Source organism: Neopelma chrysocephalum, unplaced genomic scaffold (assembly GCF_003984885.1).
Source record: "Neopelma chrysocephalum unplaced genomic scaffold, ASM398488v2 Primary Assembly neopelma1_61b, whole genome shotgun sequence".
NCBI classification, from domain to species: Eukaryota; Metazoa; Chordata; class Aves; order Passeriformes; family Pipridae; genus Neopelma; species Neopelma chrysocephalum.
In genome coordinates, this window is record NW_020897717.1 from 13,852,423 (window position 1) to 13,879,944 (window position 27,522).

General features: G+C 42.3%; 1 protein-coding gene and 1 long non-coding RNA gene across 5 annotated transcripts; one reads left to right on the plus strand and one right to left on the minus strand.

Moving 5' to 3' along the window:
* Positions 1 to 1,918: 1,918 nt before the first annotated feature.
* Positions 1,919 to 19,531, minus strand: TLR5 (toll like receptor 5). 3 transcript variants are annotated; one of them, XM_027681881.1, is made up of 2 exons: positions 19,433 to 19,531; positions 1,919 to 6,591 (listed from the first exon to the last, which is right to left on the minus strand). In XM_027681881.1, the coding sequence occupies exon 2, from the start codon at positions 6,585 to 6,587 to the stop codon at positions 4,002 to 4,004; it is 2,586 nt and encodes an 861-aa protein (XP_027537682.1). In that variant the 5' UTR covers positions 6,588 to 6,591; positions 19,433 to 19,531; the 3' UTR covers positions 1,919 to 4,001. The 3 variants fall into 3 exon arrangements, with proteins under 3 accessions (XP_027537682.1, XP_027537681.1, XP_027537683.1); XM_027681880.1 differs by having other exon boundaries at positions 1,919 to 10,980; XM_027681882.1 differs by lacking the exon at positions 19,433 to 19,531 and adding an exon at positions 9,687 to 9,704.
* Positions 12,587 to 21,790, plus strand: LOC113966824. Of its 2 annotated transcripts, none has more exons than XR_003533972.1 (3): positions 12,587 to 13,340; positions 20,472 to 20,561; positions 21,214 to 21,790. It is a non-coding gene; the product is annotated as an uncharacterized LOC113966824 (long non-coding RNA). The 2 variants fall into 2 exon arrangements; XR_003533971.1 differs by lacking the exon at positions 12,587 to 13,340 and adding an exon at positions 19,743 to 19,823.
* The last annotated feature ends 5,732 nt before the right edge of the window (positions 21,791 to 27,522 follow it).

A 27,522-nucleotide genomic window follows, 5' to 3' on the forward strand; every position in this document is an offset into this window, starting at 1 on the left:
TGCATTGTTCCTTGTCTATCTTTCCTTGCTTCATGTTTCCACTTCTCATAGAACCCAAGTCCCCTTTCTATGGCAAGATGCTTAAGCACGTGTACCCTTCCTAACTTCGCTGCTTTGCCAGAGATTCACATGTGAATCTTCTGCTCCATTTGCAGCATCTTCACCACTCACTCCTACCACTCAGTTGTGTATTGCTCTTCGTCTGTAAGTATTTTGCCAGGTATGAGCCTTGCTGTGTGATTTAACTGGACTGCTGCTATTTGCAGCTCCAGCAAGAAGAGAACATGTTAAAGCCATTGTAAAGTAATCACTACCACATGAACTTGAGAAGGTGGGATCCCATGGTCTGAAATGCAGATGGTCTCTGGCAGTGAGATGGAGAGCTGTCCTGCTGAAAAAGACCCAGAAGTCAGCAGAGGAGCTGAGTTAATGATGTGACACAAGAAAATTAAAGGCAGAGTGATTCTGAGCAATGTAGGAGTGTCCCACTCGAGACTGAACTCTCTGCAGTCTCATCTATCCTAGTGTTCTCCACACGGGTAGTGCATCTATTGGGGTGGGAGCAATGCTGGATACTAACTGTTAGTAGTTAGATCCATCACCTTGTTAATTAACAAGGTGATGTATCTGCCTACATGTGGAACAGTCTCTCTGAGGATGGATTAGGGATTGGGATTAGCAAATACAATTGCACTTTGCTGAGACTAGTATGCATGTCAGAGTGGAGGGGAAGCCTGGTTTCACTGTATATGAAATAATAATAATGTGAAATAATAATAATGTAAAATAATAATAATGTAAAATGTGAAATAATATGTAAGCATATAACTGTTGGCTTCTGTTACTCTCCACAGGGATATGTTTGTAGAATCCGGGTTCTGGTCCCGAGTGCCTTGATTTTGAGGAGGAGCCCTTGCAATCCTTGGATTCTGATAGGCTGGATAGCTGTTGCTGTTGAACAACATTGCCCGCTTGACCAGTTAATGTTTATAATATATATTGCAATGGTGGTGGGAGGCTTTTACCATTGAGTAGCTGAGCTGATACCACAGGGCACTGAGTCACTGTCCTCTGAATATTCCCTGTGCTGCTACTGCAAATAAATTCACCACCTTCCATCTTAATAGCTTGCTTTAGAGCCAGTGCCACACTTCACACCCTATTCTGGACACCCTCCAACAAGTTAATGTTTTTCACTGAGGAAGATGAGTAAAACTGATGAGAGTATCCTTAACTAAGGAGCCATAAAATTCTAATAGAGCAGTAATGTTCCCAGCGAGCCTGAAGGAAATCCGATCAATAGTTATGAGGTTGAGGCTCAATTTAAGGCTCAATTTATGGCCTTAATTCATCAAACATAGTCATTCTCCATTTTTGTACAGGATGCTTTTGTGGTTCCTGCTGAGCAGAGGAGTATAAAGTCTGCACAAGCTCTTTCTTGACAATTCCCCAGGCTTTGTCATTAAGATAGGTGACTCTACAGAGGTGATGTTCAGGGTTCTGGGATCTATTTGAAGGTGATTTTTCATCATATAGGACAGACTGCACCAACTGCATTTGTTCTGAGCATCTCAGGCTTGGAATGGTTTCACAGCGCGTAAAAAAGAAAGATGTTTTGGATCTCTTTAAAATTTGACACTGTAGTTATTCATATGCCTGTAGACCGCTCCACAATCAGGAATGGTTCAACAGCATGTTCTCCAAAAAGCCTTTTACTGCTTTTTGTAGACCCCTTGCAACAGAATTTGCAAGGTGCAGATGCGGGCTGGGCTTCTACATTTCTAAGCTGCCTCTGTGGTAGAAAGAAGTTTTCCCAGCTGCTTCTGACACAGGTGTGATCTCTTTAATTTTCCAAAATGGTATGCAAGCACAGAGGCAGACAATGAAATTTCATGCAAAAGTTTTATTAAAACCTTTATATAAAATGACAGATCTTTCCAAAGACTGAAGTAAATGCAACCTTTATGCACCCACCTCCCACCAGTGGCATAAGCATGAGGTAGACAGAAGCCATAATTAAAGCCATTATTAAAGACATCTGCTGTATGTACTTGTCATTCCTGCATACATAGGTTAGCAGAAGTAAGTTTTAACTACCTGAAGTGATAGGAGTGTCTTGTAAGTATACAGTAAGGTCCTAGCTGGAGAGGGCTCTTAATCAACACTTGACCAAAAAACGTTTTGTGACAATCATTCAAATATAATTTCTAAGGGTGCTTTTAAAATCCCCAACTCTTACACCACGTACAGATCCACAAACAACCTGGACCTGCAGATGATCTTCATTGTACAGACTCATTCCTGAAATGCCTGTGGTGGCTTTTCTGACCGCCCAGGGGGGCTCTGGGAAGCCAGGGCTGCTGGTGACTTTCTAGCCCTCGCTCTGCAGCACCATTTTCCCCCACTGCCAGCAGCTGCAGTGGCGGGGAGGCAGGAGGGGTTCTGGAAACCCGGGCTGTTACCTGAGCCAACAGCGACACCCAGGGATTCACCAGCACAGTCCATCCCTTCTTTGATCTGCAATCCCCTGTCCCATGCCACCTAAAAAATATTCCAAGGTTTACCCATTTTTCTCTTCCTGAGCGACTACACCGATTGAGAGGGAAGAAATACCGTAGTAATTGTAGTAATTTTATCTATAGAAATCCTGTATACTGGTGTGCTGAGAGTAAATTACATCAGCCACAGGCACATCTATATTCAAATGACTGCATTCACATTTCATCTCTATCAAAACAGTTAGGATGGTATTATTTGTTTGCAGCTAAGGTCAAAGACAGACAACTTATGAAACCTCCCATTCCTGCTTCCTCACTACAGCAAAAAGCCCCACTGAGGCCCTGCTGAAAGTATTTTGGTAAGCTTTTGTTGAATAAATGTACAGAGATGAACGGTACACTCAAGGAGTACGTCACAATCAAAATAATAGGTGCAGGTTCTGTATCAGTGAACACTGAGTCAGACTTCTATTAAAATGACCCTGAACAACTCCTTGAAGACACATACCTGAGCAAACAGTGGTAAAATAATTAGAGAAGTAAGAGACTACCAGGCATTAATGACTCCAGAAAAACATTTCAGTAGAAGCAGAAAAACACCTTAGAATTGATCAGGACACAGGATGTGCTGAGAACAACCCAAATTACACAGTACAATTACAAAGTGCAAGTGTAATTCCCAATCCCAGAATGCCAACGCTGTCTGTCAGTCACTGGGCCATTGGCCCTGTCACAGATGTACAGCCTGCACGGCTACTGAAGTAGTCTCTTGTTGGATTTTCAAGCCTAGGCTTGCTTCAGATCCAAAGGGAATGCCTGCTCCTCTCTGCAGGGCAGAAGGCAGCTCAACTGAAAAAGCACCAGGCTGAAACAGCAGCAAATGAAGTAGACCAGTGATTGTAGCTTTACGACAACAGAAGTTGTGAAGGGGAAGGGCATGAATGAAGTCCAAAGTTTGCATGTTCCAGTTGAGAAGCTGAGGCTAATTGAGTAGGAAACAAGCAAATGAAATCTGTGTTACAACAATTTAAAGCATAAACGTGCAAAACAATGATTCTACTTTGAAATGGAGCATGAGAAGTTACAGGTTCAGAAAGCACAGAAATAGTCCATGAACTGATGGTCAGGCAGTGCTTGAAAGCATATTTGGTCACTCCATGGGCTCTTTTTAAAAAAACAACCATGAGCATCCTTCTCTAACTGAAACAGACCTGTGAAGTAGGTAGTACTCTGAAAATCAGGACTGAATTGTCTGAAGATGAACATCCAAAATGTGGAGTATCTATGATTCATTTAATTCTTCTGAAAATGTGTGTCATAGTCCATAAAAAATAGTACTTTCATCTATTTGCTCGTTGCTTTCAAGCTATCTATGTTTTGTAGGATTTATACTGAATCAGTTATCATTCTGCCTGTCTTTTCAAGGAAAGATGAACCAAACTTCTGTTTACTCCTGCCATGGCACAGCTGGACATGGGATATTCGCCAGGAACTCACACACTGTCAGTGTGAGACAGTTGCTACAGTCTGCAGCTCAATACCATTGGCTTTTCTTTGCACCTTTTTCTCCTTCAGAATTTGGGACGAAAGGTTATTTAAAAACCAGTCTACATCTTGATAATCTTCAGGCCACCGCAAATACCGACTCCTTTGTAAGAAGTTTCGAATTGGTTTGTGTTTCATCAGTTGATATTGAGAAAGTGACCCAACCACTACCATTATGAGGACATCTTTCAGATCAGAGAAGTACCTGCTCTGGGCAAAATTGAAGGCTTCCACACACCACCCATCTTTGAGAAACTGCCTGGTGACAACACAAATTGTTTTCCTGCTGTTCCAAATGGCATCACGAATATTATTGATATGTTCTTCCCCAGGCAAGAAGTCTCTTTCCTCAAAACACAAGTTAAATCTGTTTTTATCCAAATACTGTGAATCCAGGTGCTTTAGCAAAGCATTCTGGACCCATTCAAAGTCATTTTTGCTGTAGCACAGATACGCATCATATCTGTATTCACATTTATTTGTTACTTGTGGATGGCTGGCTATTATTTTTTTGGTGATAGTTTTATACCAGATAAAACAAATCCCCCGACAGCGAGTAAAAATGATGGCTGACACCAGAAACATGAGAAAGGTGACAGAGAAGAAGATGAATAGTGAGAATCTGAGTGCCTGCTGGAGTTCATCTTCATCACAACCATCATATTCCAAATACGACAGTGGTACCCCTGCAAATGTAGGTGGGTAGGCACAGTACATGTCAGATTCTGAGCCAGCTAGGGTTACATTGGTTTCGTTTAGCCACACTAGTAGGCTCTTTAAAGAGCAATCACAGACATACTTATTATGTGTTATATCCAGAATATTCAAAGTCATAAAGACTTCAGGCTCAGGGGAAAGCAGCTGGTTTCCAGATAAGTTAAGGTACATTAGGCTCTCTGGAAAAAGCCCAGGAGAAAGATGAGACAGCAGATTGGAAGCCAGATTAAGGGTTTTTAGAGATGCTAGACCTCTAAAAATGTCCTGTGGAAGAGCACTGAGGTAGTTGTTATTCAGATGGAGAACCTCGAGTTTGGACAGTGCCCGAAACACATCCAAACATAAGTCTCTCTCCCACACAAGCTGTAACATATTTTCACCCAGATCCATATAGGTTAACTGACTATTTTGTATAGCATTATCATTTTTCACACAGTAAGAGAACCGATTCTGTTTTAAGAAGATATATTGCAGATCTGGAACTTGGAAAAGAGTATACAGGTCACCTACATTTGCCAACCAATTTCTTTCTAAATCTAGGTATGCTGTATCTATTCTTGTGTAAGCTACAGTCATTATCTTATTGTCACCTAAAGAGGCATATGTCAGATGTGGAAAGGAAGGGAGCTTTTTAATGGCATTGTCTCGGAGATCAATTATTTTCAGACTTACTAAGTTACGAAATGAGTTTTCACCAATCATCCCAATATGATTCTGCTGTAAATCAATATATACTACACTGCGTAGACCCTCAAAGGCATGATCGTACAACTCACCTAAAAGATTACTTGAGAGATTGAGGATTTTTAGGTTGCCCAAGCCAAAAAATGCTTGCCTTTCGATTTGATTTATCTTGTTTTTGAAAAGGTTCAGCACTTCCAGATTACCAAGGTTTTGAAAGACTAAAGGATTGAGAGAGAAAATGTAACCCCATGAAATATCAAGGGATCTAAGATCACTTCTTGCTAGTCCTGAAAAAGTATAATTATCTGGATTTTTTAAGTTTTGAAAGCCAAATCCCGAACCCATTATATGCGTGCTAAATATTAAAGACCTGATTTGAGTCCCTTTAATGGCTGTACAGAAATATTGGACTCTCTCCGTGCTCCAACCATTTTGGCTAAGGTCTAGTGAGTTAAATGTAATATTTTTGAAAGGATTTGGGCATTTGGCCCAGTCCACACTTTCTGCCTTGTACAAAGAATTAGAACTGAGGCTGAACAATAAAAAATGTTTTCCTCGGAAGCTGGTAAGATTGCTCTGACACAGGTTGGATATGCTGTTTAATTTCAGGTTCACAGTTTTCAAGGCTGTTAGATTATAAAATAATGGATGAGGCTGAAGTTTGGTGATTTTGTTAAATGAAAGATCCAATTCTTCTAATGATCTCAAATCTTGAAAGTAACGTTCCTCAAGGATGGAATTTCCAAGGTTGTTCCCAAACAGACGGAGTACAGTCAGACTTGGCAAACCCACGAAAGCATCAAGATCTGGTTGAAGAATCCGATTGTGTCCCAAATCTAAGATACGAAGGTTTGGCAGGTTTCTGAAAGCTCCTTTCCCTATGGTAACAGGATAGAACAACTGTGTTCCAAATTCCAACAACAACAAGTGCTCCAGCAGTGGAAATGAAGTTTCAGTCACTCGTGTGATATAGTTGTAAGTTAGGAAAAGCTTCACCGTATCCTTCGGCACAAGTGGAATATCTGTGAGGTTGCAGAAAAAATATATGGAGACTTGGGCTTCTGAGTAGCAGCTCCTAGATGCACACACCCCACTAGCTAGTGAGAGTCCAAAGACAAGCACTAGCTGATGACATAACATCATGAACCTAGGTGAAACAAAGTGAAAATAGAGAGCATTAATTCTGCAGTTGGCTATCTATGCAGTGAGTTGTAGAGCCCATTTTTAACAGTTGTGGAAGAGAGGACTAATGTCACACTAAAAGTTACTAGTGGTTTGGGATCTATCCTTTCTCTGAAGTCCAACAGGTACTATCCGATAGGCTGTCTGGTTGGAACATGGGTCCCAAAGAGATGTGAGCAACTCCCATGACTTAAAAAGTAACTCTTCTTTATGTACCTTAAGGGTGGCACCATAACCCCACTAGGTAGGTGCTGAAATCTTGGCCTAGCTATTTAATTTGCGCCATGGAACTGGTAATGCTGGTGTATCAGCTTAATTCCTTTATCAGTTATCCAAACAGGTTTAAACAGTTTGGAATACCCAAGTAAAGTGCAATCATCCAGTCATCTCAACAGAGCAGGCCAACGCTGCTCTTTCCCTAAGCACTCTCCTTGTGAAGGCTATTACCTATTTGGAATTTAGATTGCTGTCATACAGAACTACCTAACAGCCTCAAATTTTTAAGAGGAGGACCTCTTTTGGGGCTCCTGGAGCCTCAGACTATGCTAACAATGTGAAATTGTTCTTGAAATGGTTGTGAGATAGTTTTGAAAGTATAGGCAGGAACAAGGCTTACACTGAAGGAAGAGAAAAGGCACAGTAGCCCGAAACTGTCCTGCGAGATTTCATGTTTCATGAAAAACTGTATTTCCTGAACTGTAAGTTCCTAAGTTATACAAAAAGGTGGATAACATAATTTATGCAGCTTGCTGATGAATCCATTTATTAATATATTCCCACTCCGTATTTTCCTTGCATTATGCCATCTGTCTGCCTGTCTCCCTTTTTATCTGAGACAAAAACCTCTTCAAAGCAAGGAAGGCCTTTTTTACTGAGCATGGTAAAGAACAGAGCAAATTATTAGCCCTAAAGTTATTGCCTGTGTACTGTAGTTTTTAAAAAAATCCCTTCTAACTAAGATTGCAACCATCTGCTTCTGCTTTTAGACAAGCATTTATTGAAATGAAATGATAACCCAATGGAAGAATTTTTGTGTCCTCCAGCACAATCTGCTTAAAAATTGGTAAGTGTAAACTCTTGGGGAGCCAAGCCCCCAGTGGCCATCTAAAGTCTGCAAAGTAAATCTACTTCAGAGAGGAAAAAAGTGGGGCTTTGAACAATTATTGTTTTGATTTGAGCACACTGCTTCTTTAAAGCACATGTACAAGCCTCTATGCAGAATATTGTACTATTAAACTAAAGTCATCTTATGCTTTTTGCTGTCATACAAAGGGATTTCTGGGAAATGAAAAAGTATGTCAGTAGAAACCACTATGACATTCCCATTGCAAATACCAAAGGAAAGAGAAAGCCAATTTTTAGAGACTATCTGCTGCATAGGAAATACAAGGATATTACAGCACAGTCCAATCTCACTCTACCAAACATCTCAAAGTCATTTGATCATATTAAAACTCTAACTTGTAACAGCTGTGACTGCTAGAGTGAGTCTGCAAATTTTCACCCTAGAGGCTCAAACACCAAATGGGAAACCCAAATACCTCGCAACTTAAAATACTAATCTTTACATTTTTAGGACATTCTCGTGTGCTTAGGACAAGATCTGATTCTTGAGGTAAAAGAGATTATGAATATAGGATAAGAGCATTGAATTCTGAAGTCCTGGCATTCAAATTTCATTCGCATTTTGTCTCACTAAGGAATTTAGGATGTGCTGTAAAGAAAAGCAAATGTGCTGCAAAGAAAAACAAATTGTAGGTAGTGAGTATCAAAATTCTGTTTTATTGAGCATAGTAAAGAACAGAGCAAATTAGTAGCCCTAAGGTCACTGGTTTTGTACTGTACTTTAAAAAAACATTTAAGAGATTTTAACTTCTTCTATGGGGAATAATTCCAAGTACTAGAATATAATTGTATTTATTACCTTCTTTTTTGACCTAGCATACACTTTTAAAGGGAACATTATAAACAGTAAACTATGTAATGTTTGTTGTTGTGACTACAGAATGTTGTAGGTTATTAAGAAAGACCCAAACATATAACAGGTGATTCAAGATCTTGTTTACATTTTTACATTTTTCTTTCCTAGAACCATTAAAACAAAGCAACAAGTTTCCCTTTTAGTATTTGACAATTATGACATTGGTTCTTGTTGACATTGTAATATAACATGTTTAGCACAAATAGTTTTAAATTACATTTATCTTTCAGACTTTTACATTTTCATTCCTTGTATTTGCACAGATACTATGGCTAGTTTTTAAAGTTTGGGCAAAATCACTGCATTATCAAAAGCAGTGGCAGACAGAAAATACTTTGGAAGTCAATATTTGATGGAGACATGTACAATAGACAGCTAGAAAAAGATCAAAATGCTTAGAATGGAAGAATTAGGAAATGTTGTTGTTTTTAAATTTTAAAATGTTGTTTTATTTTCTTTATTAGAATATAAGAAAATGGTGAAAGATTTTCAGCCACCTTTCCCTTTATACTTACTTGCTTTTCCACATTCTTGTAAGTTAAACAAATACCCAACAATCTTTTAACAGTTGTTACACTCCAGCTCTGCTCTGGTTTACTGACAAGGAAGATTTCGCTTGTAAACTCTTTGCTCCCTCAATTTTTTCCACGTAAGTTATTACCTTCTCTCCCAAATCTTGTCCCTCCATGAGCAGGAGGGCAATGCTGGCAGTAAGTAATGCCTCTTACTGCTCTCATGAGGACAACAAAGATCTGTATTTTAACAGAATCCCATCATGTAGTATTTTATGCAACCCTTCACCACTGTACGTTAGCCTTTAAAATGTTTTGGGAAGAATATTCTTCCCACAAAACGAGGATCCTCCCATTCAATTACATGTCTGTGCGGGGACATGGAGATGAAGGGATGTCTAAATGCTTCATTCATAGAATCTTAGAATCTTTAAGGTTGGAAAAGACCGCCAAGGTCACAGAGTCCCACCTATGACCAAATACCACCACGCCAATTAAACCATAGCACTAAGTGCAACATCCAGTTATTTCTTGAACACTTACAGGGACGGTGACTCCACTACCTACCTGGGCTGCCTGTTCCAATGTTTAAACACCCTTTCAGTGAAAAAGTTTTTCCTGATGTCCACCCTGAACCTCCCCTCGTGGAGCTTGAGACTCTATCCTCTTGTCCTGTCAATTATTGAAAATTTTCATTATTGAAAACTGGAGCAATGAAGTTTAGAGAATCAAGGCCCAGTAGGAGTGGGATAAAAAATGCAGCAAATGCTTTTGGGATGGGAAGTCCTAAGCAGGCTATGTTTCTGAGCAACGGAAAGAACTTTTACAATGCAGGGTGGATATTCTACCTAGATCTAAAGGCATAAGTGAGTGCATATACTCTAGCTCTGGTCTCAGCTTCCTGTGCATCTGGATCAAGGAAGGCAGATGCAGATGCTTTGAGTCATCTGGAACTTTCACTATTGTACTTACTTTTTTGTAAAACTTTTGTTAACCTGGCTTTAAATCACCTAGAAACTTTCACTAGCACAGTAAAAAAGAATGGCAACTGGCAGTACCTGAGAGTGGATGTTGTAGCAGTGCCTGTTTATCTCAGCACAGCTGTGTACGCCTCAGGACACCCAGAGAGACTGTCAGTAAGCAAGGCTTGAAGTAAAGCTGAAAAGGAGGACTAAGGCTGTCTCTTTTTGTTACTCATGCCAGAGTAACAACTCTCCCATGGAGAGTTAGAAAGCACTTGCCATTCCCCTTTCCACACCCCCAACAAAAATACACTGGATTCCACATAAATAAAGAATGGGTTACATACCCTGCTTCTGTCCTTGCTGAGGCCTGAGGCTTGCTTTATAAAAGAGTGACCTGAAAGGAAAATTTCAGACTTAGAAGTGGTTTTGTGCAGCAGCAGCCTCCTGTGCTTCTGTCACATAACCCTAAGTCAAACGAGAACCAGCACACACCAGTGGAACAGGTATGAACTGTGTGTGCTTATGAAAATGAGCAGCAGGCCTAAACGTTCTCAGTTGTCAGCAATAGGTTTTGGGGAAAAAGCAGCAGAAGTGCTGGCTATCTGGGTGGACTCTAGGGAAGACCAGTGTAAAATAATCACCAATAAGATTGAAAGAGTTTAAAATTATTTTTAATAACCTATTGCAGTGACCATGATATCCTTCTAAGGAGATTCTTTGTAGATGACAGCTCAGTCAGCCAGAGGAATTGTGTGCCTACCACATGCACAGACTACTTGAAATAATTCCAGAAAGAAGAAGTCCTGTGACCAAGGATACCAGCCATTTTGGTGTTTAGGATGTGGTCAGTGGATAAAAAGGTAATGACAAATGTAAAGCTGATAAAATTTTCATATCTGCACCAAAAAGGAGAAAAAAAGAGTACATTTTTTGCTAATGCTAATTTTCATGAAAACGTCCAGGTCATTTTCTGTAGGTCACTGAATCACAGAAGAGTGGGGTATATACACAATAAAGGTAGCAGCATCTTTTGATGAGTGTGTGAGAATCTCATCTTTAATTGCCACAAGCCTGCTTTAGGATTAAGGATTAAGGGATAAACATTAATCCTACTGCCAAGTTGGAAGGCTTTTCTTCCCTTTAACTTCATAGCTAAGGGTCTTTCTGTTTGGACAGCAAGATGTGAGAGCTCTCTCGGAGCCTGCGTGAGTGCTGCTGTTACCCTGATGCCTTTCTGTGAAACACCACTTAGTGATCACAGGCAGCACAAAAGCTCCCCAGAGAAAAGAGAAAGATAGGATTCAACAGCTTCAGGGTATATTTCTTGCCTGTAAAACCAATGCATAGAAGACAGTCCTCTTTTCTCCCTCTGTACCCCAAAACATTAGACACTAAAGCACCAAACACTGTCTTAATTGTCCCTTATTATTTTTTTCTAAAGTGAGATGTTTGTGTATAAAATTACAGATTTAACTTTTAATTTGATATGCACACTGCTTTCATCATCAGTTTACAACTTTTCCTGTGACTGTTTTGAAAGTGTATTTATGCCAACTTCTTTATGAGTATGTCCAGAGTCCAGCTAACTGAACAGAAACTGTTTTCTATTCATTTAATCTAAACCATTCTTCCTATTTAATTACCCCCAGATCTTTCTGCCAGAAACTGGCCAAGTGCAGCACTCAGAAACAGTATCAATAAAGAAATCAGCTGCAGGTACAAAACACACAGGCATGAAAAAGCTGCTGGGAAAGGGAAACAAAGATCAGGAGGAGTTTGGAACCTGTGGTGGGTTGACCCTGGCTGGATGCCAGGTGCTCACCAAAGCTGTTCTATCACTGCCCTCCTCAGCTGGACAGGGAGAGAAAATACAATGAAAGACTCGTGGGTCTAGGTAAGGGCAGGGAGAGATCACTCACTGATTACTGTCATGGGCAAAACGGACTTAACTTGGGGAAATTAGTTTAATTTATTACCAGTCAAATCAGAGTAGGCTAATGAGAAATAACTACCAAATCGTAAAACACCTTCCCCCACCCCTCCCTTCTTCCTGGGCTTAACTTTGCTCCCAAACTCTCTACCTCCTCCTCTGCCCAGTGACACAGGAGGATGGGGAACGGGGGTTGGGATCAGTTCAGACATGCTGTCTCTGCCACAACTTGTCCTCAAGGAGAGGACCCCTCATGCTCTTCCCCTGCTCCAGTGTGGGGTCTCTCCCACAGGAGACAGTTCTCCACAAACTTCTCCGATTTGAGTCCTTTCCACAGGCTGCAGTTTTTCACAAATTGCCCCAGCATGGGCCCCTTCCACAGGGTGCAGTCCTTCAGGAACAGGCTACTCAGCATGGGCCACCATGGGGTCACAGGTCCTACCAGTAAATTTGTTCTAGCATTGGCTCCTCTCTCCTTAGGTCCACAGGTCCCACCAGGGGTGTGCTCCAGTGAAGGCTTCCCATGGGGGCACAGTGTTCTTGGGACACTGATCTGCTGCAGAATGGGTCCTCAAGGAGCTGTAGGTGGGTATCTGCTCCACTGTGGCTCTCCATGGGCTACAGGGGCACAGCTGCCTCACCATGGTCTTCACCACAGGCTGCAGGGGAATCTCTGCTCCAGCAGCTGGAGCACCTCCTCCCCCTCCTTCTTCACTGACTTTGGTGTCTGCAGAGTTCTTTCTCTCACACAATCTTACTCCTCTCTTCAGCTGTAGTTGTCATTGCACAGTTAACTCCTCCCTCTCTTCTTAAATGTTATCCCAGAGGCTCTGCCACCGTCGCTGATGGCCTTGGCCTTGGTCAGCAGTGAGTCCATTTCAGAGCCAGCTGGCATTGGCTCTGCAGGACATTGGAGAAGCTTCTGGAAGCTTCTCACAGAGCCACCCCTGTAGTCTCCACTTCTACCAAAACCTACACAAACCCAATACAGAACCTTTGGGTAAGTAAGGGTATTTTTGCTTAGTTTAGATCATCTCAGCTGGAAGGACTTTCAGATTTTAAAAGACTCTTGATTCAGGTCCGAAGTTCTAGAACAAGAACTGCAACAAAGTCAAAGAAATCCTTTCTTTCTTTTCTTCTCCTTCCCCTTTCAAGCCCAGTTTACTTTACTCCATCTTCTTTTCCTTGGTGTCTTTCCCTTTTCACTATACTTTGGCTTAGACATAGACCAAGTACACCAGGATATAAATGAGGTTGAACTCCTACACTGGTATGACCTACTGCATCTGCCTGCTTTCCACAGTGCGTCTTAGTCTGGATTTAAAGGTAGGACTTCAATTATCCTTCTGGGGAATTTTGTTGTGCTAGCTGCCCAGTCAGAAAAGTAACCCCAAGCAAAGCCTCAGAATGAAGATTAGAAAGCATGCACAAACCTAACACAGCCCATGCATGATTATCTGCCCTATCCCTGGCTAGTGCAGCTCTTATATTGTTTGTGTTGCACTGACCCTTCTGTGGAAACACCCAATCAGACTGAAGCAGACTTGAACAACAAAAACAAACCAACCAAAAAAGCAAATCAAAACCAGAAATAAAAAAAGAGACTAAGAAGCAATGCAAACAATGGAAACCAGTCCCTGTTGTTTATATGTTACAGGGCTGAGACTTCCTCTAAAGTATCTAGAACAGTTGGGCTGATTACCTACGACTTTCAATTTTTCTGAGAATGGCTCAAAGCCATTGAGGGTAGAGGCTGTGACTGTGGGAATGGTAGCTCAAAGTGGAAGTAAATGCTGAAAGAAAACTGAGAAGTTGACTATAATACTCCAGTTGGGCAAAACAAGAGGAATGCTGATTGGATGCAACATTATGCCAGGGGCATGTACTGACAAAGGGAATTAGAGGACAGTAACATCCATTGCTAATTCTGTACTCAACACTGGGCTCTAAAGCTGAAGTCTAGTTATGGATTTTAGCTAAACTAGTGCTTTGGATTAAGCAACCATAATTAAGCAAGCAATATTCTATTCCAAAATAATTCAAGAAGTTTATTTTCCAACCCCTGCTCAGCAAAAAAATATCAGAATCACAGAATTGTTAGGGTTGGAAGGGACCTCTGGACATCATCTTGTTCAGCTGATCTAGCTCAACCCCCCTGCCAAGGCAGGGTCACCTAGAGCAGGTTACACAGGAATGTGTCCAGGTTGGTTTTGAATGTCTCCAGACTCCATGACCTCTCTGGGCAGTCTGTTCCAGTGCTCTGCCACACTCAATGCAAAGAAGTTCTTTCTCGTGCTGAAGTTTCAGTTTATGACCATTGCTCCTTGTTCTGTCGCTGGGCACCACTGGAAAGAGTCTGGCACCATCCTCTTGGCACCCGCCTGTGAGATATTTGTATGCATTAATGAGTTCCCCTTTCAGTCTTCTCTTCTCTGAAGGAAAACTTAACAGGCCCAGCTCCCACAGTCTCTCCTCATAAGAGATGCTCCAGATCCCTCATCATCTTTGTTGTCCTCTGCTGGACTCTGTCCAGTAGCTTCTTGTCTTTCTTGTACTGAGGAGCCCCAAACTGGACACTCCAAATGTGGCCTCATTAGGGCCAAGTAGAGGGGCAGAATCACCTCCCACAACCTGCTGGCCATGCTCTTCCCAATGCATCCCAGGATCCTCCTGGCAGCAAGGGCTCACTGCTGGCTCATGGTCAACTTGTCATCCACCAATATTCCCAGGTCTTTCTCAGCAGAGCTGCTCTCTAGTAGGTCAGCACCCAACCTGTACTGGTACTTGGGGTTATTCCTCCACAGGTGCAGTACCCTACACTTGGCATGGTTGAAAATCCTCACAGCTCTTGCATCCTTGTGTGCACAGCCACATTTCTGCAGGACAGATGTCAGGTACTGTTACCTGACACACTCAGGTGCTTACAGCCTTATGGTTAGAGCAGTTTCCTTGAGTGACAACCAGACTGAAGCTTCTCAGACTGAGGCAGGCTAAGCACTCGGGTCTTCCACTTCCTTTAATGGTCTAATTGGGCCAAGCTCTTTTCCTTGGCCGAAGGTTGAAAGAAAATGTTCACGGCTCATATGCCCTGCACTGGACTCAAAGCTGCAGCTCTGCTAGAGGTGCTCCACGAAGGCTCCCCCGAGGAAGTCTGCCGGGAGCCATGTTCTTTGTACTGACCTCCCCAACACCTGCAATTGCTGTGCAAGGCTCCTCACCCCGGGGTGCTCCCGTGCAATGGCTTATATGGACTGGGAGCCACTGCAGATGTGGTGGTGTCTTTGGGTTTATGACAGAATGAAGGGCCTTTCGGATCACATTTTGGGGACTTGGCTGCCTAAAATCCACTGAAATTCACCTGAATAGAAAAATGTGTCTCAATCTCATTCTTCAGATTTTGGGTCTCTTCCCGCCATCCAAATGAATAGAGTCTCCCTTGTGCAGCCTTCTCTATATATTCACATGTCAAAATTCTGTAAGGAAATGAGAATCATTCCTACTTCTTCTATCAAGTGCAGAAAAAAATATCCTTGTCTAATGCCCTAATATCACTCATATTTCCTTCAGTTATGGCAAAAACTGTGGGCATCTTTCCCAGAGCCTGGTGATAAACACTGGCTGTGAAGAACTATTTGTATTTGGCACTTGGTAAAATTTCTAGAAAAAAAACCCCAAAGACCTTGAAAGAGCATCCTTTTTCTTTTAATCTAACAGAAAGCCTTACTGACAAGGAGTTTGTAATATTTATCTAGCCATAAAAAAGATCTTGAAAGATATACTGCAAACAGTAAACCTTTGTTCTTAGACCGGTCAGATAAAGGCCAACTGCTATTGTGAAAATTTGTATTGCTGCTGTTATCTGATTAGATCAAATCTACTTACTGAAAGAAAAGTAAAGATCCGAGCTTTTGCCCAGGCTCTAAGCCATCATAATATATGCATTTGTGCTCATAAAAAGTTGAGCAGTGTAAACACACTTTTCATCCTGGGGCCCCTCTGGCCAACTACAACCTAAAAAAGAAACTATTTCATTTATCATATGATTAATGAATATGCCCCCACCCCCTCAGAATCTCCCTTAAGTTGCTAGGATTCCTAACTGTAATACAGCATTTTCCAACTTAAAATCAGGAAACATAAGGCAAGTGAGTACTGTGGCAGTTCCCATCACTGATGGAAAAAAACATAAGGCAATAAGGCATTTAATGACCTGACAGAGCAGAAGGACCATAAAATTCAGCCACTGGTTTGGGTGTAATGATGTAGTTCCTGTTTGTATTTATTTGTTTTGATATCCCATCAGATTATATGATGAGATGCAAACACACAAAGACAGATGTGATTCCTCTAATTATAGGGTAAGGGTTCTTTAAAAGAAAACACTCCCCAGAAGGATAAGAAAATAAACTTGAAAAAAACACGCTCTGGGCTATTTCTCCAGAGGACAGGAGTAAATTGGATAGGCAGAGGGAGGGTGCTGTAGCCCCAGACCCCAGGTCCTGACCCCAGTTCAGTCGTTTTTAGCCCCTAGCACAATTTTAAGTGTCTCCCTGCTGATTAGAGCCAGGCTGCTCCTTTCCCTGCCTGAGCAACCAGCTGGGCTGGTTTTTCCAGTGAAGCACCCCAGTGCTGGGCACTGGTCCATCTGCCAGCCCTGGGCAGCCCAGCCTCCCCCACCTCTGTGTCTCGGAGGGGATGATGAAGGCAGAGGGCTTCAGAAGAGGACCAAGAAGGTTTCCTACAAACTTCCAGGTCCTAAGGAAATAGGGCTTCAGCAAGGGGAGTCAAGATTCAGGGGGTTGTTGGTTTTTTTTCAAGTTGTTGCTACTGTTGTTTCCCAGTAGAGACGCTCACTCAAAGCTGCACAAACAACCTAGCAGTCACAGTCACCGCTCATCCTGAGTCCATGTTTTCCTTTTTTCTTCAAAAAATGTCACGTGAGAACTGCCTGGTCTAGACTAGAAGTCACTCCAGGGAAGAAATGTTTCCTTCTTATTAGCTTCCCTTCCCTCTTAGCTATCATTTTGGACTGTGTTTTTCACACAGTGGATTTAGCTTAGGAGCACAATGTCCTTTTTTTGTGCTTGCAGGATAATTAGAAGCAGAGAGGATTTAAGCTCTCACCTGGAAGAGATCAAAGTGATAATAGGAGAGGAGTCTCAAGAAAGACAGTCAAGTTTTTAACTTAGAGGAGGCCAGCTTTCACAGATGAGACAGAAATTCTTGAGGAAGCAGCAGGAAGTGGAGAAGCAGCATTCAGACAGGGTCACAAGCAGAGCTCTGTACAGCCTTACCTGCAAAAGTAACCTTTTCATAAAGCTCATCAGCACTGTCATGCCTGTGAAATAGTGGTCATGCATAAAACTGGTAATGGGTTGGTAGCCTGAAGTCAGCAAAGGTGACTAACTGGCTAGCCAGAGGGGGAATGGCATGGTCACCCCTCCTGCACTCCTGGGACCCAATCTGGAAACGTTATTTAATAAAGAACTATTAAAAAAATATGGAGACAGGTGCCTGAATATGTGGAGCCAAATGGAACAAATAATAACAAAGAGATGGTTGCTTTTGCAAGGTTTTTTTACACATACATTTTAATAAAGCAATCAAAAGCTGCAAATGTCCAGTGATGAAAAGAGCATAAATATAATACAAAGAGAGATAAAATCTGCCAAACATTGAAGTGAAATTAGAAACCTGATCTGCTCTTTCCTGGAATGGAGATGTTGAAAGAATAGTTTCTGAATTTCTTTGAAATAGGCTTTAGATCTGAATAAATTTGAGTTAGTTGGTGGAGGAGAAGAAAGTGAAAATTTCACTCACTAGTATGGCTGACATAATCCTGTACTGTAGAACCTACGATGCAATGAAGACCTGTGAAGAGGACAGAAAAGTAGCTGGTAGCCTTTCTGAAACCATTTCTGAGGGAAGCTGTTGGTGAGTGAGTTGTTCTACTGACTCACAGCATGGTAGTAGCATGCTAGGGCTCACCTGCATATATATTCCAGGTCTGACACCTAGGGACTGCCAAAACAGAAATCCCCAAGCAGGTTATATTTTAAATTCTGTCCCTACCCAGCTTTTTCTGGAGGGAAAGCTAGCTATGTCTTCATTTAGCACATTAATCTATCAAGTAAAACAGCTACTCTCAGTTCTGTTCTCTGCACAATGCAACACCAAACCCTTTTATCTCACACAGCCCCATTCACTGTGGAAGCATTGGTTATTCTGGACTGGAGGCACTCTCCTCTTCTGTTACAGCTCTTCCAACTCAGTGAATAATGTTCAAGAGTTGCTAAATCAAAGACATGCTTCAGCCTACTGAAGGGTTAGGGGATGCTTTGTATGGTGTCAAGGGAGGGAAGGGAGATCTGCTCTGAGCAGCTTCCATGTTCTGACTACGCACACGTTCAACCCAGAAACCAATCCTTAGAGAACACCTTGGAAGCCCTTTTTGTCCTCCCCTCCAGTTGCTGCCTCTTACCATCTCAATCAGATTCTTGCACAATGACACAGCTTCACAAGGAAGCTGGAGGAGGCCAAAATTAGCCTGTTCCCAATTAGGATGAAGACACATGTCCCATTCACCCTCAGGCAGAGGACGGAAAGGACTGAACTCTCCCACAGCTTGGGTGAACGCTCCCAGCCATAAGCCACAGAATCAAAGATGTGCAGTTCACCACTCCATTTTAAAACACTACTGTGCTTTGGGCTGGCTCTGAGCTAGAAGCATGCCTACATCACAACATCTGTACCACGTAGCTGGATTAGATGTTGGCTGGTCAGCCCTGCCAGACTCAGGCACTGCTGGGTGTCTGCAAAAGCAAAACGTTTCATGCTTGAGTACTCAAAGTACTGAAGTGCAAGGTGGAAACTGCTGACATCCTGCAAGATGGACTCTTCCAAGGCCAGGTGCAGGCATGTCTGATCAAGTCCCACCTCTGATGCCTTTGTGCCTCTTAGGGACTTTATACCCCACGTACCTATTTTTTCCCCATAAAATGAGGGTAATAATCCTTGTCTGCCTCGGGGAGGGGCAGAAAGTGAATGAATGCGAAGTTACATACTGCTTTGAAAAATGCAGAAGTGAAACCCTGGTGCCAAAACAGTCTCCTAGGGGTGGATACCCTTATTTCCTGGCGACCGAAAAGGGAAAGACAGAGCGGGGAAAGCGAGGGTGACGACCGACCCTTGGGCTGGCGTGGGCCGTGAAGGAGCCGTGTAAGGCTGCTGCTCAGACCCCCGGCTTCCACCCGTATCCCGATGTCCCGGCTCACTTCCCGCCGGCGCCCGGCCCTGGGAGGAGCGGAGCATCCCCGCACGGAAAATCGGGCGGCGCCGGGGAAAAGGCTGGGAACAGCCGCGCCCCCGGGAGCGCCCCCCGCGCCTGTCCCCCCGCGCGCTATTCCCCGCATACACACCGTCCGGCTGGAGCGGGAAAGTGTGCTCGACCTGCAGGGAATGGCTGAGGAGCGGTGCCGGCGAGGGAAGCACGGCTGGTCGGGACGGGAAGGTGCGCCCGGGAGGGCAATGTTCACAGCGGCCGGGAACGGGGCTGCAGCTGAGCCGCCTTCTTGTGCACGGCGACCGTAAATAAAGGGGCAGCGCCAGAGAGAGCTGGGGTGCCGCAGGGGTAGGGCATGGAGGAGAGTGGTGGTTATGTGCATATGGCATGAGAAAAAAAATATTAAAAAAGATAGAATCGCCAAGGAAGAAACACTGGGAGGGAATTTTCCCAGCAGAGTGGAAATCCTCCCCAGCTGTCCAAGATCGGCTGCTGGATACCGAACTCTGGGGCCCCAAAATAAGGACGTGAATGTTGGAGCACGTCCAGAGGAGGGTCATGAAGATGCTCAGAGGGCTGGAGCACCTCTCCCGTGAAGACAGGCTGAGAGAATTGGGGTTGTTCAGCTTGGAGAAGGCTTCAGAGAGAACTTATAACATCTTCCAGTTACTTAAAGGGGGGTTACAAGAAAGTTGGAGAGGGGCTTTTTACAAGGGCTTGTGATAGGACAAGGAGGAATGGCTTTCAATTGAAAGAGGGTATGTTTAAATTTGATATTGGGAACAAATTCTTCATTACGAGGTTGGTGAGGCACTGGCACAGGTTTCCCAGAGAAGCTGTGGATGCCCTTTCCCTGGAAGTGTTCAAGGCCAGGTTGGATGGGGCTTTGAACAACCTGCTCTAGTGGAAGGTGTCCCTGCCTATGGCAGGGGTGGAACTAGATGATCTTTAAGGCCTCTTCCAACCCAAATAATTCTGTGGTTCTGATTCTATGGGAAGGGGTCAGGCAAGGGGAAACCAGACTGAGGGATGCAGCCAGGACACAGGAGTAAGCTTTTATGGGCTTTGCTACATTTTAATCTGTAGGAGATGATCATACCGACTCACCTCAGTCTAAGCAATGTGAAAATTTGTGTTTGCTGGCTGCTTGAGCTGTTTCTTTTGGTCTTTTGCAGGTGGAAAGAGCCAGTTTCTCTCTGCCTCTTACATCCAATACAGCTGAGTCTCTGATGTGCACTTATCTGACCCAAGATAACTGTGAGCAGGTGATCCTCTACTCACATTCTTATCCTATTTCTAATGGTCATTATATTCCATTTCCTACATTACCTTATACTAAGTGGAACACTTAGGTTTCCTAAAGAAGTTAAGGTTGAATGACAGATCTGTAACTGAAGTAATTTATTTGCCTGTTACTGTAATTCTTAAAGAGGAATCCAGGAATGAAAAGGGGAGGTAAAAGAGAGGACAGAGTAATTTGTATTTTAAAAAATTATAGTAATTTAAATGTTCAGGTTGCACTGAAATAAAATTTCTGGAAATTGATGCTGTTTGAAAAATTGACAATCTCTGAGCTAACTCTTGAGCGCACGGCTGCCCTGGCCTTAGCTGCAGCAGTGAGCTGGGGATTTAGTAACATTGCATGGGAGACACAGGAGCCTAAAGCATTGGATCTCCAATATACATCATGTTAACCAAAGCATGACCTAATCTAGACAGTTGGAAATGCAGAACTCAGGGCCATGTCTTAAGATTCACCTTTTAAATAAAATGAGGCTCCACTCTGTTGGCGTTGCACAACTCTCAGCCTCTTTTGAAATTAAGTGCCTGAGGCAGCTCTTGCTAGTAACTCATATCGAGTTATAGACCCTTCTCCTACCCAGGTTGCTCCTTATGGAGCCTTTCTCTTTTTAATAGGATGTGAACTCTGCTTCTGTCTCTGATGACCCCTGATGTCACCCCCGACCATGAAGATATCTACAGAGGAAATTCTCACTCTTTCCTGCTTGAGCTGTTCTGCTTTGTATGGAATCAACTGGGCCTGAGATGACACCAAAGTGCCTGTCTTCATACTAACCTGGGTTATGTACCTTTAATTACTAATACTTATGTCACTCTTGTATTAAGTACTTACAAGTGACTGCATATGCATGTATTTTAATGGTCTTAATGCACCTCTCTGGTTGCTTGGGATATGTTTTACTTATGTTAAATCAGGTGAGAAATTACAACACACCCTGGCACTGAAACAGTATTTCTAAGGCCACTGAAAGCAGGACCTGTGTGTTTGAAGACAAGTAATTTGGAATAGCGTGTTTAAACAAGACACATGGAACTGGAGAGAGCAAACAAACCAGTTTAGGAAAAGTCCTATAGAATTCTATCAGGTCATGTGGGATATTAGAGAAGTATCTACAAGCACCCATTGTTTTGTGCAAATTTACACTGTGAGGTTGTGATACTTATGCTCAAATAAATAATAACTTATTTTCTGTTTGGTCCTGCTTCTCTCTTAGAGTTGAACAGATGGAACTGGATACTTTAAGTTCTGAATATTTTCAAGATTACTCTTAGCTGTAAGTAAGTATATCTCTTTTCTGCTGAGTCTACCACCACAGCACCTCTTTTTATGTGGTGACAGTAAAAACCAGCATCAAGTTTTAACCATGTGTGCCCTCAGTTTACACATCACAATGTGTGTCTGAGGTGGATACTTCACTTGTAATCCTGTTGTTGTAGCTTGCTGTTGCAGGTGGGAAGCACCCAGGATCTTGTCAAGGTCCTGATTTTGTGGATCTTGCCAGCTTGGGCCTCTCATTGTTTGCCCATACACCTAAAAGGATGAGATATTTAATAACGAAGCAAGGCCTGGAATGCAGGGACAGTTTAGGTGCCAGCTAAGCCTGTTTCAGTTTGTGAATAAAAACTTAAGAAGTGGCTGAAGCAGCAGGTAAGCAGGACTGCTGTCCTTTCATGGCTATAGTCCTTGAGCATCTTTTTGTTTAATACATAATGTATGTTTCAGCATGGAAGCAAGGTATTCACTGCTGCTTTTTGTACAGTCAACTGCTGCTAACAAGCGTTCATGAATTTACAGAAGTGTTTTTTCAAAAGCTTTTGCTAAGTTATGGTTGAAAATCCAACCTGGAACTTTTTTTGGTTTGGTGCATTGACTGATTTATCATAGAACACTGCTCACTATTATTACGACTGCAGACTGGATTAAATCTTTTTGATTCAGTTATTAAAAACGTCCAGGTTTCAAATGCATAAATCACAGGACTCTATAAAGAATGTCAATGTATTCAGCTACTGTGGTTGTCTAACTCAGAGAGAAAAGAAACAGCCAAGTTGTTTGTTATTGCAGCTGTATTTTCTGTAGCAGTGTGCTGACATCTTTCAATGCTTTTCTGCACAGAGAAAGTAATGTAATTCCAAATGATGCAGATGAGCATGTTATGCATGTTATATTTTGATGACAAAAGGCACACCTACACAACCATCTCATGTTGTTCTGTCACTTGTAAGAAACGATGGAAACTAAAACAAAAGCTTTCTTCCTGCCAAGGTGTCTGTGTTGAGCAGAGACATGTTTCTTGCTCCTCTGTTGTCTTATGCAAGTCACATACACACAGCAAGCTAGACACCTAGCAGGCACCATAAGGAATTAGGAAAGAGGGGGAAAAGAAAAGATGTCCTCTCCATTATACACATGAAAACACCAAAAATTAGGAACAATTACTCACAGAATTTTACTGTCTCCTAGATTTATGCAGCTTCTTGAAATAAGGCACTGAGAGACCTAATTTTAAGCATATTACTAATTTCAAGAAAATACCATATATGAAGGTTCATTTATGAAAGGTCAGTAAATGCTCTAACAGATTTTGTACAAATAATCATTTGTCTCTCATTTTGATAGAGACAGGTTAATAGGCTGTTTCTTGCCATGGCTTATCAATAGCTATGATGTCTTCTACTGATATGCTGGTAATATTTCCAGTGTATCCCACTCCATTTTAAACATGCTAATAAAATACATTAATAATGTGCAACCTTTATAAGCCCCCTTGAAATGCAACTAGGATACAATCTTTATTGAAATAAGACCCAAACAGGTGCTCTCTCTTGTATTTAATGGAGTTTATTTAATACTGAAAAAATGTGCTTCAAGCCAAAGAACAGCCCCTTGTGTGTGCTGGTTCTGCAAATGACATTTGCCAGTTGTAATGAACTCAGACTATGAAATTCTAATAGCCACAGAAGGTTATCTATGGCGAATGACTAATACCTTCTAAATTAAGGTCTGTAATTGCACTCTGGTGATTAATGCATTAAATTACCAATTTCTTACATGTAAAACACTTGCCAAATGTGTATCTTATTGTACCTCTGAGCTCACCTATAATGTACAATAGGCAGGTGAAATACACAATCATTTCCCCCAGGCTTATTCCAAAGCAGGCTTCCACCCACACAAGATCACGCTGTAATAAGGTCATTATTTCTGGAGACGAGGTTTTCATATCTTGCATGGGTAATGCCATTAAGTTCCTTTAACTTATGAGCCTCAGTTAAAATTATCATAATAAATGCCAGGAATTGTTTAGTTTTTTCCCACCTGGATTTCACAACAAACATAGCAAAATCTGTGATCTTCTTAATAAACCTCTAGCTTTAAAAAAAAAAAAAAGAAGAAAAAGGAAAAAAAGCTAGTATTTGGGGAATTATTAAAGTGTTTTGGAAAGCCTTTACTGAAGCAGTGAACTCAACAGTTTGTCCACAGAATGGAGAGAATAAGAAAAGATAAAACTCTACACGTACAAAGTTAATTATTCTCTCTTTATGCATGTAGAAGAATCCAAAATGAGCCTCTGCAAACGAATTTTTTCCTGGTTTAGGGAGCATTGATTTTGATCTCAGTGTGCTTCTGTGAGCTTCATTCTTAGTGAGACTAAAGACTTTGGAGAGGCAGGTTTTTGCATTTATCTGCCTTTATAGCCTTGGCTACCACTGAGTTCAGTTACAAATATGACTGTGTTAATTTGGGCAAAGAAGAGAGAAGCAAGATCAGTAAAGGCTAACTGAGCAAAGTTTGATCAACTGATTAATGTGCTCTACTAGTCTCAACATAAGAATAATTCAACATGGTACATCTTAGCTTGAAAATTATATTTTCATTTTAACAGACGTTGAAACCAAAGTTTCATCTGTTGAAATTAACACAGTCAGATCTTTGCAAAAAACCTCAGAGCTGTGCTTACCCTGCTTTAGATTCTCAAAAATAAGGTAAAAATATGCAAAAAGATAGTGTCAGAGGAATTGATTCAGCTCGCTCTGCTCCTCTCCCAGGTCTGAGTAGATTGTAGGAAAAAAATATACTCCCACAGTTGAACTGTATAAAATACAGCCCCAGATTGTCTGACCTCCACAGCTGTACAGGACAAATCCCTATTTTGGGCCCTGCTGCCAGGCCAGCCAGATGCAGCAGCAGCTTCCCCCTGAGGCCACTCAGAGCAGAAGGAGACCTTTGTTCAGGCAGCGTCCACCAGCCAGCCAGCTGTTCCCGTATTCTGCAAAGAAAGGCTGACTGGAGCTGAAACCCGGTTTCATACTAACCTAAATACCTGTCAGAGCTGAGACTGTAGTAAAATAACCTGTGACACCTTTCATGTTATTGAGTTGTCTGCCATTTGTACGTGAGTGTACATGAAAGCAGTAGTGCAGCCTCAGGTCTCTGCCCATGGAAACACCCTGGGAATCACACAGCGCACACGGTATCATGTAAGACAGGAAAGAGCCTCAAGAAATAAGTTTCTGCAGTGTTAACAAAAAGGGAAGATGAAGGCAAAACAAAATCCATTGGTAACACCAAAAGAAATGTCCCATGAAATTGAAAACTGTACATACTGATGATATGCCAAGGTTCTGCATGCAGCTGGGATTTAAAAGCCGACACCTCCACGACAGCCTTGTGACTCCTGTTGCACTCAAGATATCTGTCAGTTAACAACTGCGTATTCAGCTGGGATGGCTGGATTGCTCCATCCTGACCACTTCTCCAAATGTAAAAATGACAGATGAATTGTGACATGTCGTTTTGTGCCACTCAAAACCACAAAGGATGAGGAGAACATAAAACCAGCACATCACTTCTTGCACTGTCAGGAACATTATTCTTTTAAGGATCTCCAAAGTAATTTATTAGCAAAGCAGGTAACATCCTTGAGAAAAAATCCTTAACATTTTTTTTTCACATAGAAAGATGCCTGCAGGCAAGTCTTTATACCAGATCACATTTTTACCAAGAACCAGGAGGAAGTAATCTACCCAGATTCAAGAGGAAGGGCTGCTGGGCGACAACATGAATTCCCAAGCTGGGTGGCAGCCCCTCTGCTGCTGCTGCCTCTGGCCCCCATGTCCAGGGCAGGAGAGGCCTCAGAGTGGTGCAGATAGTGGGACCAGAGAGCTGTGCTGGAGACTGTGCTTCCCAGTGGCATCCTGCCACCACAGCCCTCTCTGGAGAGGTGACCTTCAACTCAGCCTCCTGCCCCACAGTAGGAAATCACATCAACTGCACTCTCACCTGCCAGGATAGAAAAATACAGCAGTTGTGCTGCAGCTCACTCTACCTCACCCAGTGCCCAGTTTAGCCAAACTCCACTAAGTGATGCTTTGCACTCCTGCTTTTATGCTGACAGCACCTGCCAGCCAGGAGTAACTGGAGAAAGTGGTTGGAGCAGGATGTCACATTGCTTCTGGATTCATCCACACCTGAGAGTCCAACCTTTCAGACGTGAAATGTGTTTCACTTTTGTATGGCCTCTGCCTGTATTTTTTCTGCCTGTTTTGAGTTGGCAGCAGTTTCTGCTCATTTTGTGCTATCAGTACAAGCCCTAAAACACTGCTCTTATCTACACCTGTTCCTGCCATGGAACGTGCTGCCTAAGGAAAAGAGATGCTGCAGAGGCTAGGCTTCTGTGCTTCATGCCTGTGAAGCAACCATCACCTCACAAATCATATTTGCCTGAAATGGCATGCTTGCCATTTTCTGTAACCCCACGCATTGCCATTATTATTTATTTACTTTGCACATTTGAGAGAATTTTGTGTCTGATCACCTTTGCTACTGGCTGTCCTGGCCAATGCTCCAGCACTGACACAGCTGTGTGGGTCAAGGCCCAGTACAGATGGGCTACAGTAGCATAAACTTGTGTCTCTTTTGCCCTAATGTATATGGTGCAAATCCAGGAATAGTCTTCCGCAGTGAACAGCTGTTGTTTTTAAGAGAGCAGAATCAATTCTCTACGATCATGCCAAGTAAAGCAGTTGAGGCTCAAATGAAGCGTTTCCCAGTTATCACAAATTTATGCTTTTCATTTTTTTTGCATTTTCTGTCTTCTTCGAATTATTCAGAAACAGTTGTGTTAGGCATCTGCACATGTGAGTCCATCTACATTTGGAATTTAAAATCTATCACAGCCTTCTTGGCATCCGCTGCCCTGTAAGCTTTTGGCATATACTTACTGCTCTCCACAGTCAATTCTTCATTTCTTTCTCTGTGGCTCTGCTAATTAAAGCCTCAGGTGATTTTTCTTTTAAGGTCCAAACTCTCTTCACTCTGTAAAAGAGAAAAATACTCATCAAATGTCAAAGGTCTTTGAACTGTTGTATCTGTGTAATCCCAATGATTACTCAGGACTCTCTCTGACCAGCAGCCTGGGGTTTATGCCTTTCTCACTCAGTGAACAAATCTTTTCCACAGAGCTTAAATATGTAATTGGATGGCAGAGGCTGTTGCTTGCGAGGAAAAGCACTTATGAATACATCTCGCATTAAGCTTTGAGATTTCAGTGTAATCATGGGCTAATATGTTTCTGGTTTACGTGCTGGTTTTTCCTTCCAGGGTCCTAATTATGAACATGAGATTTCGCTGCCCTGTTGTGAACTTCTCATTCTTCAAATGCATGACTAATCTGAAGAGAAAAACGAATGCATGGGAACAACACAACGAGGCTACTCCTAAGCTTGATTTTTTATTTATTTATTTTTTAAATTTGCCTAGTTTTCAATGCCACTCGCTTTGGAGCTGATGTGAGTTGAAAATACTCACTACCTCATACAGCTGGGCCTGAAAGACATCCTGATATAACCTGATAATGTTGATTGCTGCTGATGTAAAAACCTAAGAGGACAAACCAAGGGGAAAAAAATTACAAAGCACAG

Bases quoted from the DNA above. Each gene is read 5' to 3' on its own strand.
- TLR5 (XM_027681881.1), bottom strand. From the start codon at position 6,587: ATGATGTTATGTCATCAGCTAGTGCTTGTCTTTGGACTCTCACTAGCT.